Genomic DNA, 12,745 nt, shown 5'->3' with positions numbered 1-12,745 from the left:
TTAGATTACCATACCAGGGCTCTGGAAACTTGAATCACTCAACATCTTGTCCTACACACAAGAGGTTTCAAGTGTCATTTATTTCAGGAGACAAGGTACCTTTAGAGCATCTCTCCCACATAGTGCATGAATCTTTCAGTGGCAATCCTAACAATAACTATTTCAAATAACAAGTGACTCACTCTCAATCCTGAAGAGAAAGAGGCGTGGTTTTCCTCACTAGAATGTGCTTGTAAAGCTACACATTAATGCACTGCATGGTAAAAGACAAACAACACACACACACACACACACACACACACACTTGGATGTGATAAATTATGAAGGACTCTACACATTTTACACAGCAAGACCAAAGGAGGATACTCTTATGAGAGGATCACAAAGGCTCAACAGCTATGTACATATGATCATATAAAATGGTATTCATTTAAATGAACTGCAAGAAATGAAAACAAGAGGTTTTGGTTACTTTGCTTTTACTGTTTTCCTCCTGTGTTGCTGTTTTTGTTTTCTGTATGATTTATCTGTTTGAAGGAAGGTAAAGAGGGGGCACAGAGATGGTGGGACAAATCATTTATTCAATGGTGAATAAATGCAGCAGTGATACTCGCTAAATAGTGTGTTGAAATGAACTATGCAACTTGAGGGTAGGAGTTAGCAGAGAAAAACTGAGAGAAAGAGGGAAGGGTGATACTGCTCCAAAAGAAATGTACTCATTACTGACTTGTTATTACAATAACAATAAAACAATTTCTAAAGAACATTCTTTCTTTGATACTTTACCTTGCACACTGCAAAAGAATAAAAAAAATCCTATTTATGTATTTCTATCTAGGCTACTTTAAAAGATTCTCTCCAAAAAATAATTAACTGCATGAACCTGTTGACATCTAACCTTAAGAAACGTGTGTATCTAGTGATCCCTGTCTGTGTTTCCAGTTCTGGTGGGGGTGGACCTTGTATGTATTCATCAAGCATCTACTGAGTGGCCTCCATGTGCAAAGGACCGTGACAGGCACTGTAGGCATTTTGAAGACCATTAAAGCACCATTCCTGTACCTAATGAGTTACAGTCTCCAACTGAAAATTGCCATAGTGTCCATTCATTCCCAGAAGAACAGGAAAATTCCATAGATGAGGGAATCAGAAAATGACAAAAACTGGGGGGAACATTCTAGAAGGAAGAAATGACATGGTTAAGGGCAGAGAAGGAAACTTATTTAGTTTACCTCCCCTCCGCGTAAGAATCACCTGAGAAACTCATTAAAATGCAGATAGGTTGACCCCCAACTTCCTTTATACAACAGGTCCCAAGAGGAACAATAAAAATTTAATATTGACCCCCAGAAGCAGAAGAACATGAAAGGAAAAACAGAGTACAGGGCAGAACAGGCTCTGGGGCAGGTGTTTGAACACTGAACATATGTTTAAATAAGGTGCTGGGAAGAAGCTAGTGCCTGAAAAGCAAAAGATGTTGCTGTTTTTCAAATATCAATATGACAAGGATGTGAATAATATCAGATGAGCTTTGCATCTCACAGACTAGGCCATCAGGAACGATTCTGAAAAACCCTTTGGGAGTGTGTGTGTGTGTGTGTGTGTGTGTGTATGTGTGTGTGTGTGTGTGTGTGTGTGTGTGCAAGAGGTGAGGAACTGCAGGTTAGTTCTGCCTCCTCTATGCAGAAAGAGGCAAGGATCTCTAGAACACTACATGAACTTGGGCTAAGACTCAGGATAAATGCAAGTCTTCAGAGAGCTATCAAATTTCCATATGAATAATCTAGGTAGAGGAAGAGGAAGAAACCAGAGCTCTAAACCTCTAGACTAGGTCAGAAGACTTGGGTGGTAAGAAAAGCTGTGTTCCCTAAATGGAGGGCTCTTAGTTTCCCTCTTTGCTCCCATGCAAGAGTAAATCAGATCTGCACACATGTTCTTATTTTTTGCTTTCTAGTCTGCCTCATAGAACCAGGGCTGATGGATATAGAAGTCAACTTCAGGAAGGGAGATAGAATATTTTCAATGATGTTTTCTTGTTTTCCCTACTATCTTTTTAAGTAAGAAACTTGCTGATTATGTGAGCAAGGGCTGGTGAATTTCGCAGGCTTTTCCCTGAGTCAGTAAGTTTTATCTTCAAGTAAACAGCTTTTCATGAGATAGAACCCTATCAACATGATGTGTGTGTGTCTTTCAAGCTTCCTTGCAAATCTCAGTCCTTGAAAGAATATGCTCTTGAATAGAGCAGAAGTACTAAAGAGAAATTACACACACACACACACACACACACACACACACACACACGCGCGCATATAAACCCCCAAGCAGATAAGATAGTTACTTCACGGTGACCCTTCATAACTGTTTGTGCATTTTCATCACTGTCTGTACAACAATTTTTGGAGTTTCTGACTCTGTATTTAGTCTCCTGTCTCTAAAACCAAGAGTAAGTTCACAGAGAAACAGTAATTTTTTCAAGGAGGCAGGTTAGCTTAAAAAACATCTTGTCAAATTTGATTAATCAGAGGAGCAAACTGAAGTGTTGATGGCCTTTGGGAAAATACAAAAGTTTTACACAAATCCCATACTCAAATCCCTGAGTGATTTATAAAACATACAGTTTGCCTATTAAATAGGTCATCTAGTGAAAACACTCATTCAGTTAGTCCTATACACTTGTACTTGAAAGAATGGTTTCAATATTGACTTAAGAGTTAAGGCTTTCATGTTAGTAACTATACTATGGTGGGACAGTTGAAGACTATCAAAAAGGTAATCCTAAAAGGAACCATGAAGTCAGGAGGAGCAGGGGGAGTAGGTGTGGGTAGGACGGGAAGGGGGAGGGCAAAGGAGGGGGAAAGCCTCAGCAGAGAAAGAAAATATTAACCATTTAATCATTTAATAATAACTGAAAATAATTTCTGCCTGTTTAACCTTTGCTGAAGCAAGGGCAATTTTCAAACATTCATTCATCCATTCAAAAATAAAACCAAATTCTATTACATGTCCAACTTCAAATGGTTCTAATATCATAGTTACAGCCATGAGGAAAATACAATTACCTCATGGAGTTTAGAATTTAGCCAAAAGAGAGGCAATATTAATTCATATCACTATCATCCTTTCTCACAATGATTAACTCTGGAAAGTGCTATAGAGCAAAAAAAAACACCATCATAGGAGACTGAGTATTTGAGGACTTAACTCATTAGTGTGTTAGGAAGGTTCTGCTGAACAAAGAATTTCTGAGCTAAAATACAGAAAGCAGCAGGAAAGCAGGTAAAGGTTGCTGGAGATCAAGGCTTTCAGGTGATACTTTGCAGTCCTCTGAAATGGGACTGCTCCATAAGCCATCTCCACTGATATGTGGGGTGTCATGTTTGAAAAAATACTGGAAGTAGTTGTATATATATATATATACATATATATATACATATGTATATATTTGTCTTTCCCTCTTGGAAATCTGAGGAATCAAATTGCAGTTAACTGATTTCTCCCACACTGCTGGTGGCAATGTGGTGGATGGAAAAGCCACTGGTCTAGGGGCTAAAAGAAATGATTGCTGATCTGAGTCTTATCCTATGTGCCTTAGGACAAGAGAGTTCTGGGCTCCCCCCCACACTCTGATTTCTCTATTAAATTTGGGGGTGTTCTATGAAAATCTATAGCAATTAATATTTCAATCTTACACTTTGGTATTAACATCATCACAAGAACCTGTCCACCTTCCAGATCTCCTGTTTCTGACAGTCAGCTGAGCCACTAAATGAAAATGGCCCAGCTACATATGGCATGTTTCATTCTTATGCTTTCATAACTGTCCTTTGGGATTACTCTCAAATGTGCATCTTTCTTTTCTATGACTGCATTTAGGATAAACCTTAAAAGTCAACTCACTTTGTCTCTTTCTCCCTTTTCCCAGTAAGAAAACTCAGGCCTCCTAAAACCAAGTGTAACTAACTGAAAAAGGTTTTCTTTTTTCTTTCTTTTTTTTCCCCCAAAGCCCCAAATCACAGAAGCAGCAGAACTGGGATCTAAAATAAGGTCTCTGAGTTTCTAGGCCATCTCTCTCTCTCCAGTCCACCAATTGCTAAGATATCCTAAAGCCACTGATGTTGCAATTGCATCTCTCACAATCTATAGTGTGGGGTTAGGGGAACAGAGTCAGGCTTCCTTCAGCTCTTCTTTTTTTTATATTTTTACAAGTTTATTCAAAGCCATATACACAGTAAGAGGTAGATCTGTAATTCAAGATCAGGCCATAGTTCAAGGTCTAATCCACAACATGCCTAGTCTCCTATCCAGTAATTCTGAGACTTTAATGTGCCTGTAAATCACCCTGTGAACCCTGTGAATCTGAAGATCTGGATGAAGTTCAGTTTTTCTCAAAATCTGTATTTTTTTAAATTTTTTATTGTAATTAATAGGAGGGTTACAGTTATATTCGCCAGATAGAGGGTGCATTACTTCTCACATTGATACCACTTCTCATGTTTTTGTCCCCATTTCTCTCCTCCCACCCTTCCCCTCATCTTGTTTTCTGCTCTTCCCTTATAAATAAACAAATAAACGTTACTCCACTTCTTATAAAGCCCATTGTTTTTAATGGTTGAGGGAAATTGGGGGATGGAGAACATTTCATGGCGTGAAAATTATGTGGTATTAAACTTTTAGTGTCCGAATATGTTTTATAGAAAGAGCCCTGTCTAGTGTTTATGTTTGGCTCATGGCTGTTTCCTTGTACTAGACTGGAACTGAATAATTGCGACAGATCCCATTGGCTACAAAGCCAAAATATTTATTTTACGGCCATTTTTTTAAAAAAACACAGTAGATCATATACCTGATGCTATTTGGAATATTCACTATCTATATGTGCACTTACTCTTCTCCACCTTCTAATGATAACCTCCTCTACTACAAATTAAAATACACACAGCAAGAGCCAGGAATGCTTGCTCTCACAAATCTTCTCCCAAGTTGTGAGTCAAAACTTACTGTGTACTCATATGCCAAAGTCTGTAATATCAACTTAGTATTCCTCACAAAAGCCTTAAGACTTTCTACTATTATCTTTTTCACTTCACAGATGAAGACTATGAGCTCAAAGAAGCTACCTGCATAATGGTAAATGCACCATCTGCTAAGTTCAAATAAATGTAACTATTATGAAGATGTCTGCTAAACTTCAATCTCTAAGACTGAGGACAGTAGAGTCTTTATTATTTGGTTGGTCATGGGCTTTGAACTCAGGGCCTAGGCACTGTCCCCAAGCTTTTCTGCTTAAGGCTCTACCACTTTGAGCCATAGCTCCACCTCCAGTTTTCTGGTGGTTAACTGGAAATAAGAGTTTAATTAACTCTGCCTGGGCTGGCTTTGAACCATGATCCTTAGGTCTCATCCTCCATCTAACTAGGACTATAGGTATGAGCCACCAGTGTCTAACTCCGGTCAATATTCTTTTTTTTTTTCTTTTTATGGATCATGGGGTTTGAACTCGGCCTAGGCACTCTCCCTGACCTCTAAGCCCCACTTCCCATTTTCTAGAGGTTAACTGAAGATAAGAGTCTCAAATCCTTTTGTGCCAGGTCTGGCTTTGAACCTTGATCCTAAGATCTCAGCCTCCTGAATAGCTAGGATTACAGGTGTAAGTCACCACGCCCGGCCCAGTCAATATTCTTAAACCAGAAGTTATCATACTTCTTTTTCCCTTGCTGGGAATCCCTGCTGCTCGTCATCTAGGATTCTTGAGAAAAGCAGGCAAGTTTCTGGATGTCTTCTATACTATTAAAAGAAAAGAGGAGATGAGACATGGATGAAATGACTTCTAATACCTACTATTTCTGATTCCACCCTCAAAGTCATTTAATTCTACATATTCTTCCTTTGATTACTTTTTTTTTTTTGCCAGTCCTGGGCTTGAGCTCAGGGCCTAAGCACTGTCCTTGGATTTTTGCTCAAGGCTAGGGCTCTACCACTTGAGCCTCAGTACCACTTCCGGCTTTTTTCTATGTATGTGGTACCTAGGAATCGAACCCCAGTCTTCATGCATGCTAGGCAAGCACTCTACCACTAGGCCAAACTCCCGGCCCCTTTGATTACTTTTGACACTAAAACAAAACTTCAAAAGCCAGATGCTTTCTCAGTGTTGATCAACTCAATGTTAATAAATTCAAAAGCACTAGTGAGAGAATCTCTAAAAAGTACTACATGCTCCACGGAAAAAAGAGAGCAAGAACTTGTGGGAAAAGAAGCTCAAATCCACCCAACACTGAAGCACACAGTTCAATTCTAGGATTCCACTCCCCCCCCCCCCAACACACACACACCAACAACAATGACAACAAATATTTGAAAGATCAGTTCAGAAGAATGACTTGAAATTTCTGAGAGGTAGCATCTCTCCAAGCATAATTTATACAGATAGTACAGATTTCGATGCACCGGGTGGTCCCAAATATGAGGGCTTCTTTTGGAAACCCAAATATTCAGATCCACCATTCCAGGTTACAGCTTCTCCAAAGAACACAGTTCTACTACCAACTCCTCCAATCCCAAAAAATGTCAGCATTGCGAATGGATGTTCTCTATTAAGCAGAGATCCAAAGGGTGACACTGAGTCCTGTGCTTTAAAGGGAACCAGATGAAGTGAGAAACTGGAAAATCTCAATCAAGAAAGCACAGGCTCATCAGTGATAAACAACTAAACAAAATCAACCCTCGATGTGGATGGAAACATAGCCAAGGGAGGAACAGGCTGTCCTTGCCTCTGACTATGGAAGTTTCTCTCTACTAGTTCATCCTGAATATTATGTCAAACATATTTGAGAAGTAACTTATGCTTCCATTTTGTTTCTGGATCTATAATTCTAATGGCATGGACTTTAATGGAATATAGTAGATCATGAACCTTTATTTCAGGGCTGGTCTTGTCACAAATTAGATGGGAAGGGTGGACATTTGAGTTTCTAAATGAACTCAAATTTGATGTTTTTTTTTTTTGTTTTGTTTTTTTACCAGTCCTGGGCTTAAGCTCAGGGCCAGAGGACTGTCCTTGGATTTTTCTCAAGGCTAGAACTCTACCACTTGAGCCTCAGCACCACTTCTGGCTTTTCCTAAGTATGTGGTACCAAGGAATCAAACCCGGGTCTTCGTGCATGCTAGGCAATCACTCTACCACTAGGCCAAACTCCCGGCCCTTGTTTGCTTTTTTATCTTTTACAATCTTTTGAGAATGAACTACATGTGAACTTCTCCATGAAACTATGCCCGATGTTCTCTTTCCCTTTTCAACATCTCCATGACTTTGCCTGGTTGCAAAATAATGAACTATCTTAGTCAAAATGGGAAAATAAGTACACAGCAAGAAGACTAGTCACTGACATATCATACTCAGCAAATTTCACATGTCTCTTCCTCATCTGCATTCCCGAAATGTCCCCTGCTGTGCCTTGCATACACTAAGTATACATGTTAGTTGAATTGATGTAAATCACTGATTATTTTGTCTGTTTGATTTCATCTCACACTGGACTTAGCCAAGGTATTGTTCTTGTAGATGCATGAGTGATATGCCTTCTGCCTTTAAAAATAGTTTGGCCCCTTATATTTACATTTAGCTTTCTAGAAGCCCTTTGTCTTTCTATCACATTCTAGGTTATCAGTGAATTTATACAGTGATACAGCAGAAGAGTTTTAAGATTATCAATTCACTCACAGGAAAACTTTTTGCCTATTTCTCAGAAGAACTGAAAACAAAACTCAAGAATGGACTCAATTTCTACAACTGAGGAAAATTCTGCTTCCTCTCTCAAGCTATTCTCCACCCTTCCATCAGCAGCTCTCTTTCCAGACACTCTACTCCTTCACACTCCTGCACCTGAATAGTTCTAGGATCACACACTGTGCACCAACCTACTTTTAGCCTCCTTCACTTCTACATCTTTCTGTGTTCCACGCTCCAGGATCTTCTACCAGCCAATTACCTAAACCAGTCTAAGTTCAAAAAAGAGCATGGGCTAATAATAGCTTTTTCAGAATTTACTGTTGCTCTTTCTGGAGTAATACTGTTGAATTTTAATGGGGATCCACTCGATAAGAATCCGACATTCAAGTGAATGACTTTAATAGTGTGAATTTCTGCTCTTACATCAGCCTACGTTTTCTCCCTGCATATGTTGTCCACCTTTCAAGATTGGCTAGGAAGTTTCAGGTAAAGTCAAAATGAAATTCTCTTTAAAATCTTTGCTTCTCTTGCTATTTTGTTGTTATGGGAGATGGTCAAAGGACAAGTGCAAATGTAAATATGAAACATCCCAGGTTCAGTATACAGAGACACCAGAAGGGAGTCTACAAGTAATACATGGGGCACCAAGGACTTCTCCCAACGATATTCCCCTCTCGATTCACACCGGAAGACAACACCAGATCTCCCTGCTTGACTTCTGAACTCCTCCTGATGAATACGTAGCAGTACAGTTTACCCTTAGAGTTTACAAGTCAGAAAATGGCTGTTCAATTCACAAACTGTACACACAGAGAACCTAATCGCTGATGAGTTTAAGTCTTCAAAGACTATGTAAAATATATTTTGTGATATGTTTGTATACTTGAGAGTCAAGGAAGGCCAGGAGCAGAGGGACAGACAGATTGAAAATAATCCCACTGCATTGAATGGGGTGCCACTGGACTAAGCCCTGGGTTCAAATCCAAATCTCAAAGGCAAACTCTGAAAGCTCACATTTCCACAATCTAGTCCATCCCAATGGGTCAGAAAACACCTGACATTTACTTCCATTAAATCTCAGCTATATATCCAGGGAACAGAAATCCCTTTGTTCAGAGAGAAAAATGGAAACAGCTAGTTCAGCAACCCACTGGCCTGGTTAGCCACAGTTTCTACTGATAATTAGAACTGAAATGATAGGGAGCTAAGGGAATTATCTATGTAGGATTCTAGGATCTAGTCAGGGAGAATATTTGCCACAAGAGGGAGCAGCAGAATTTGGTCAGATGGGAGTCTATTTGGTAAAGGTTTTGACTGGGGGAGAGAGGGGGTTGAGAAGGGATCTAATCCTGAAGTCTAGGATGGTTATAAAGGATGTGGATAATATGAATGGATAGTTTGGCACATATATATAATATTATATATACATATATATCCCTTGGAGGCCAAAAATAAATAAACAAAACTGCCGAAAGACACAAAGACAGATAACAGCACACCGATTCCTAAATATTGTTTTTAACAAATGTAGAACAATAACTTTTTAGTTCAACATACACATGCACTGCAAGAGAAAATGAATCATGCATCCTAGGTGCTCCAATACCATCTTTGCACTGTGGGTTTCTTTTCTCACATTCTTTTTCGATTTCAATTTGGATCTTATTTCCTTTCAAGGGTGGCCTGCTTCTCACCAACACACTGCTCTCCCTTTACCTGAGACAGTGTAGAGAAAGGACCGGTCACAATGAATAGAAACATGAGAAACAGACATTAGAAGTCCTGATGTGTGATGGGCATATCTACACTCAAAGTGAATGTTTTCCATTGCTGTTGGGTTCTCACCCTCCCAACCCCTCCCCCAATAACTTGCTTTTCAAAGGAGGAATGCAACTTCATGAGATCTGCAGTTTTTCTCATCATTTATTTTGTCAAAGAAATAGATTAAGCACTAAGAGGGAAGGGACCATGCGTTTACTTTGCAAGATAAATAAAAGTCTATTTTTGTCTGATAAAAAAACATGTTAAATATAGCTTGTTCACAACTGCCATAGCTCTCTGGGAATATATTTTCTTCTTTCAAAACATAGGAAGCTTGAAAGAACAATTTGTGTTAACTCCTGCAAATTAGCGTTGTATGTATTCTGGACTATACCTCCTCTTCCTGCTATAATTTTATTCCCCCTACATAGTCAACAAAGGGTTATCTCAATATGAATCTAAATCCAAAATTCTGTAGTAGAAACAATTGTCTAGTAAAGTGTCTAGACAGATAGATAGATGGGTAGATAAGTAGATATAAGGCACTCCTTTACATTTTTAGTTCATTACTCACCTCTCCCATCCCCGTGAAGGTATCAAGACATAGCATTAAGTCTATCAGGAAAAATTCTGTTTGACCCTTGCACAGTTCAGTGAATAATGGTTTACTTCCACTGAGACCCCTCCTTTACCATGCTCTGTTTTTCTAGGAATTTATCATCCCATTTTTAATAAAACATAACAGCCATTTTAAGGGGAAGAAAAGAAGATCGGGCTCTTCTGGTAATAGGTTGGAGAAATTGTACCTAGAGCCCCCTTAGACTCAAACAGATCTCTTCAAGCAGAGAGTATTTGAAAATGGAAAAGGAAAACACACCTTGTTTCTTGGTAAAATGAATGGGTCTCCGCCACTAGCTCTTTCACAAAGACCAAAGATGGAGAAAGCTGTCTTTCCTTCTTAATGCCTTCACACCCAGCTAACCTCCCAATTAAGCAAGTGCAGCAAAGGCAGAGCGCTCAATCCAAGTGACATCGGATCTGAACGATCCATCCCTCTCCTGGCTTTGTGTCCCTTTTAACCAAAATGAATGAAGCACCTAGATTCATTTTTCTCCCTCCTTTCCTGACTTGCTGCAAGAGAGCTCAGAGAGAAACAGAGGAGGCTTGTGGTGTGTGTGTGTGTGTGTGTGTGTGTGTGTGTGTGTGTGTGTGTGTGTGTGTGTGTGTGTGTTGGAGACAGAGAAAGAAGAGGAAGACATACTTTCAGAATTCCCTCTTGATTGCCCTCATCCCCCATTTCCTTTCCAAAATCCTCACACTGGTCCTCATCCATGGTGGATGTTCAACTGCTCGTATTTGTAGACACTCAAGTCATGCCTTGAACCAGATCTGATTGGCAGTCTCTACAGACTGTCAGCTCCTCCATGATCAGGATGCCTGTACTGGCTTTACCACATCTGTCATTTTTAAAAAAGCTTCTTCCACTACACCTCCCATACACCTCCCACCGATATCCTCTCTCTCTCCTCTCTCTCTCTCTCTCTCTCTCTCTCTCTCTCTCTCTCTATCTCTATCTCTATCTCTATCTCTATCTCTATCTCTATCTCTATCTCTATCTCTCTCTCTCATCTTTACACCTCCAGCAGGATAAAGTTTGTGTTGTTATATTCACATCCACTAGTTAGTGGCTGACTAGCAGCGAGGTAGAGAGTACCTTCATGGCAGACAGGCAAAGAGGGGGTTAAAGCCATACCTAGTGCACAAACATGACTTTCTTTCCAGTGCCTGCAGCTAATATGCACATTGCTCTCTTCAAAAAATTATATATAAGCGCATATATATATATTGTAAAATTTAATGACTCCTGCTTTTAAACCTAGCCACTGCCACTTTATCTGGGGAGGGAAATACAAATTGCTAGCCGAGTCATTCATCAAACAGCGACAGATGGGGGGGGGGTCAAGGATGCCGTATTTTATAAAGCATCCTTTAGATGGATTTGGTTTCACTAGTTGATTGTCCAGCTCTTAGCTAAATATATAAATAAGAATTTTTTTTTACATCCCCTCTCTTCTTCATGAAAGAAATCCTCACATCTCAGAACACAGACCATGTCCCCGAGCCCGGGCACGGCCCCAGAGACAGATAGATGATGGAACTGCAAAGTTCCCTTGGAAATCTCTCGGGGAAAGATGCTGGTGTTGGCAGAATCCCCAACTCCCCTCAGGGCACAGAATGCTCCGGACTGGCAGTGCTCCCAGCCCCCTCCCCGGTGGCCACCTTTCCTCCAGGTCGGTCCCTTCGGCCCGGACCACACCTCCTTTCCTCTCTGCATTCGGGGTTGGGGAAGGAGGTGGCGGGCCGGGCGTGTGTGGCCTCGGAGAGGACCCCAGGGATTACCAGGCCGGCCGCGGGGTGACGGGCGGGGCGGCGTCCGGTGGGTGGGGGCGTCCGGATCCCGCAGCGCCGTTTCCTGGGGGGTGGGGGGTGGGTTTCAGCCCTGCACACCCCGGATCCCCTGGAGCCCAGCGCGGGGCAGGGCGCAGCATCTCTCGGAGCCCGGTTCTCCCTCCGCCGGCAGGCTGGGTCTTGGCGGGCCGGACCCTCCGATCCTTCCTGCCCCAAACCACCAACCCCGAGCAGTTTCCCTCGGGTGGGGAGAAAAGGCGCGGATATCCAGACAAATAAAATGATACTAATGTGCAGGCGCGCGCACCAGACACACACAGACACACTCACTCACACCGAGAATTGAGAAGCCAGTCTTGCCCAGACCAGGGAAAACTGTAGCCTTGAGAACAGCCAGGAGAAAAATCAGTTAACGGTACCGGATGGGTGCCGGTCCGGTCTGCTCGGCTCCGCCCGGCTCTTACCTGGGTGCGGGGGAGCGGGAGTGGATTCCCCGCGGTTCCTCCACGCTAGGACGAATCCCTGGCGCCCTCCCTCTGTCTCCGCAGCTCGCGATCAGAAAGAGGAGGCTCCCATCGCCCCGGCGGGGCGAGGAGGAGGAGCGAGGCACAAAGCGGGCGGCGGCTGCGGCGGGCGGCGGGCGGCGGGCGGCGGGCGGCGGGCGGGCAGCCCACCGGCTCTCGTGCGGCGGCGCCCGCGCGAGCTGGAGCGGCGGCTGGCGGCGGGCGGGCGGCGGAGCGCGCGGACGGGGCGAGTAGCGAGGCGGCGCGCGCGCTCCCCGGCTTCCCTCGCTCCCTCGCTGGCTCGCGCCCTCCTTCCTTCCCTCCCTCTCTCCCTCCCTCCCGCGCA

The 12,745-nt window shown here is 42.2% G+C and overlaps 1 protein-coding gene across 4 annotated transcripts in view; it reads right to left on the bottom strand.

Annotated features, from left to right (window-relative positions):
• Positions 1-12,484, bottom strand: part of Slc8a1 (solute carrier family 8 member A1) — a 271,684-nt gene extending 259,200 nt beyond the window's left edge. The window contains exon 1 of one of the 4 annotated variants that reach the window (XM_090337069.1): positions 12,361-12,484. Coding sequence is in view for 2 of the 4 variants with exons in the window: in XM_090337065.1 (XP_090193191.1) it covers positions 5,701-5,738 (38 nt within the window). In the remaining 2 variants the exon portion in view is untranslated. Of the gene's footprint in view, positions 1-5,700; positions 6,113-12,360 lie in introns of those variants that run through there. The other 3 variants (XM_090337067.1, XM_090337065.1, XM_090337066.1) reach the window with 3 other exon arrangements.
• Between the last annotated feature and the right edge of the window lie 261 nt (positions 12,485-12,745).

This window comes from Megascapheus bottae, chromosome 7 (genome assembly GCF_031878675.1).
Source record: "Megascapheus bottae isolate mThoBot1 chromosome 7, mThoBot2.hap1, whole genome shotgun sequence".
Classification (NCBI taxonomy): domain Eukaryota; kingdom Metazoa; phylum Chordata; class Mammalia; order Rodentia; family Geomyidae; genus Megascapheus; species Megascapheus bottae.
Note: the sequence above shows the minus strand (reverse complement) of the source record. Positions and strands in the feature narration are given on the sequence as shown.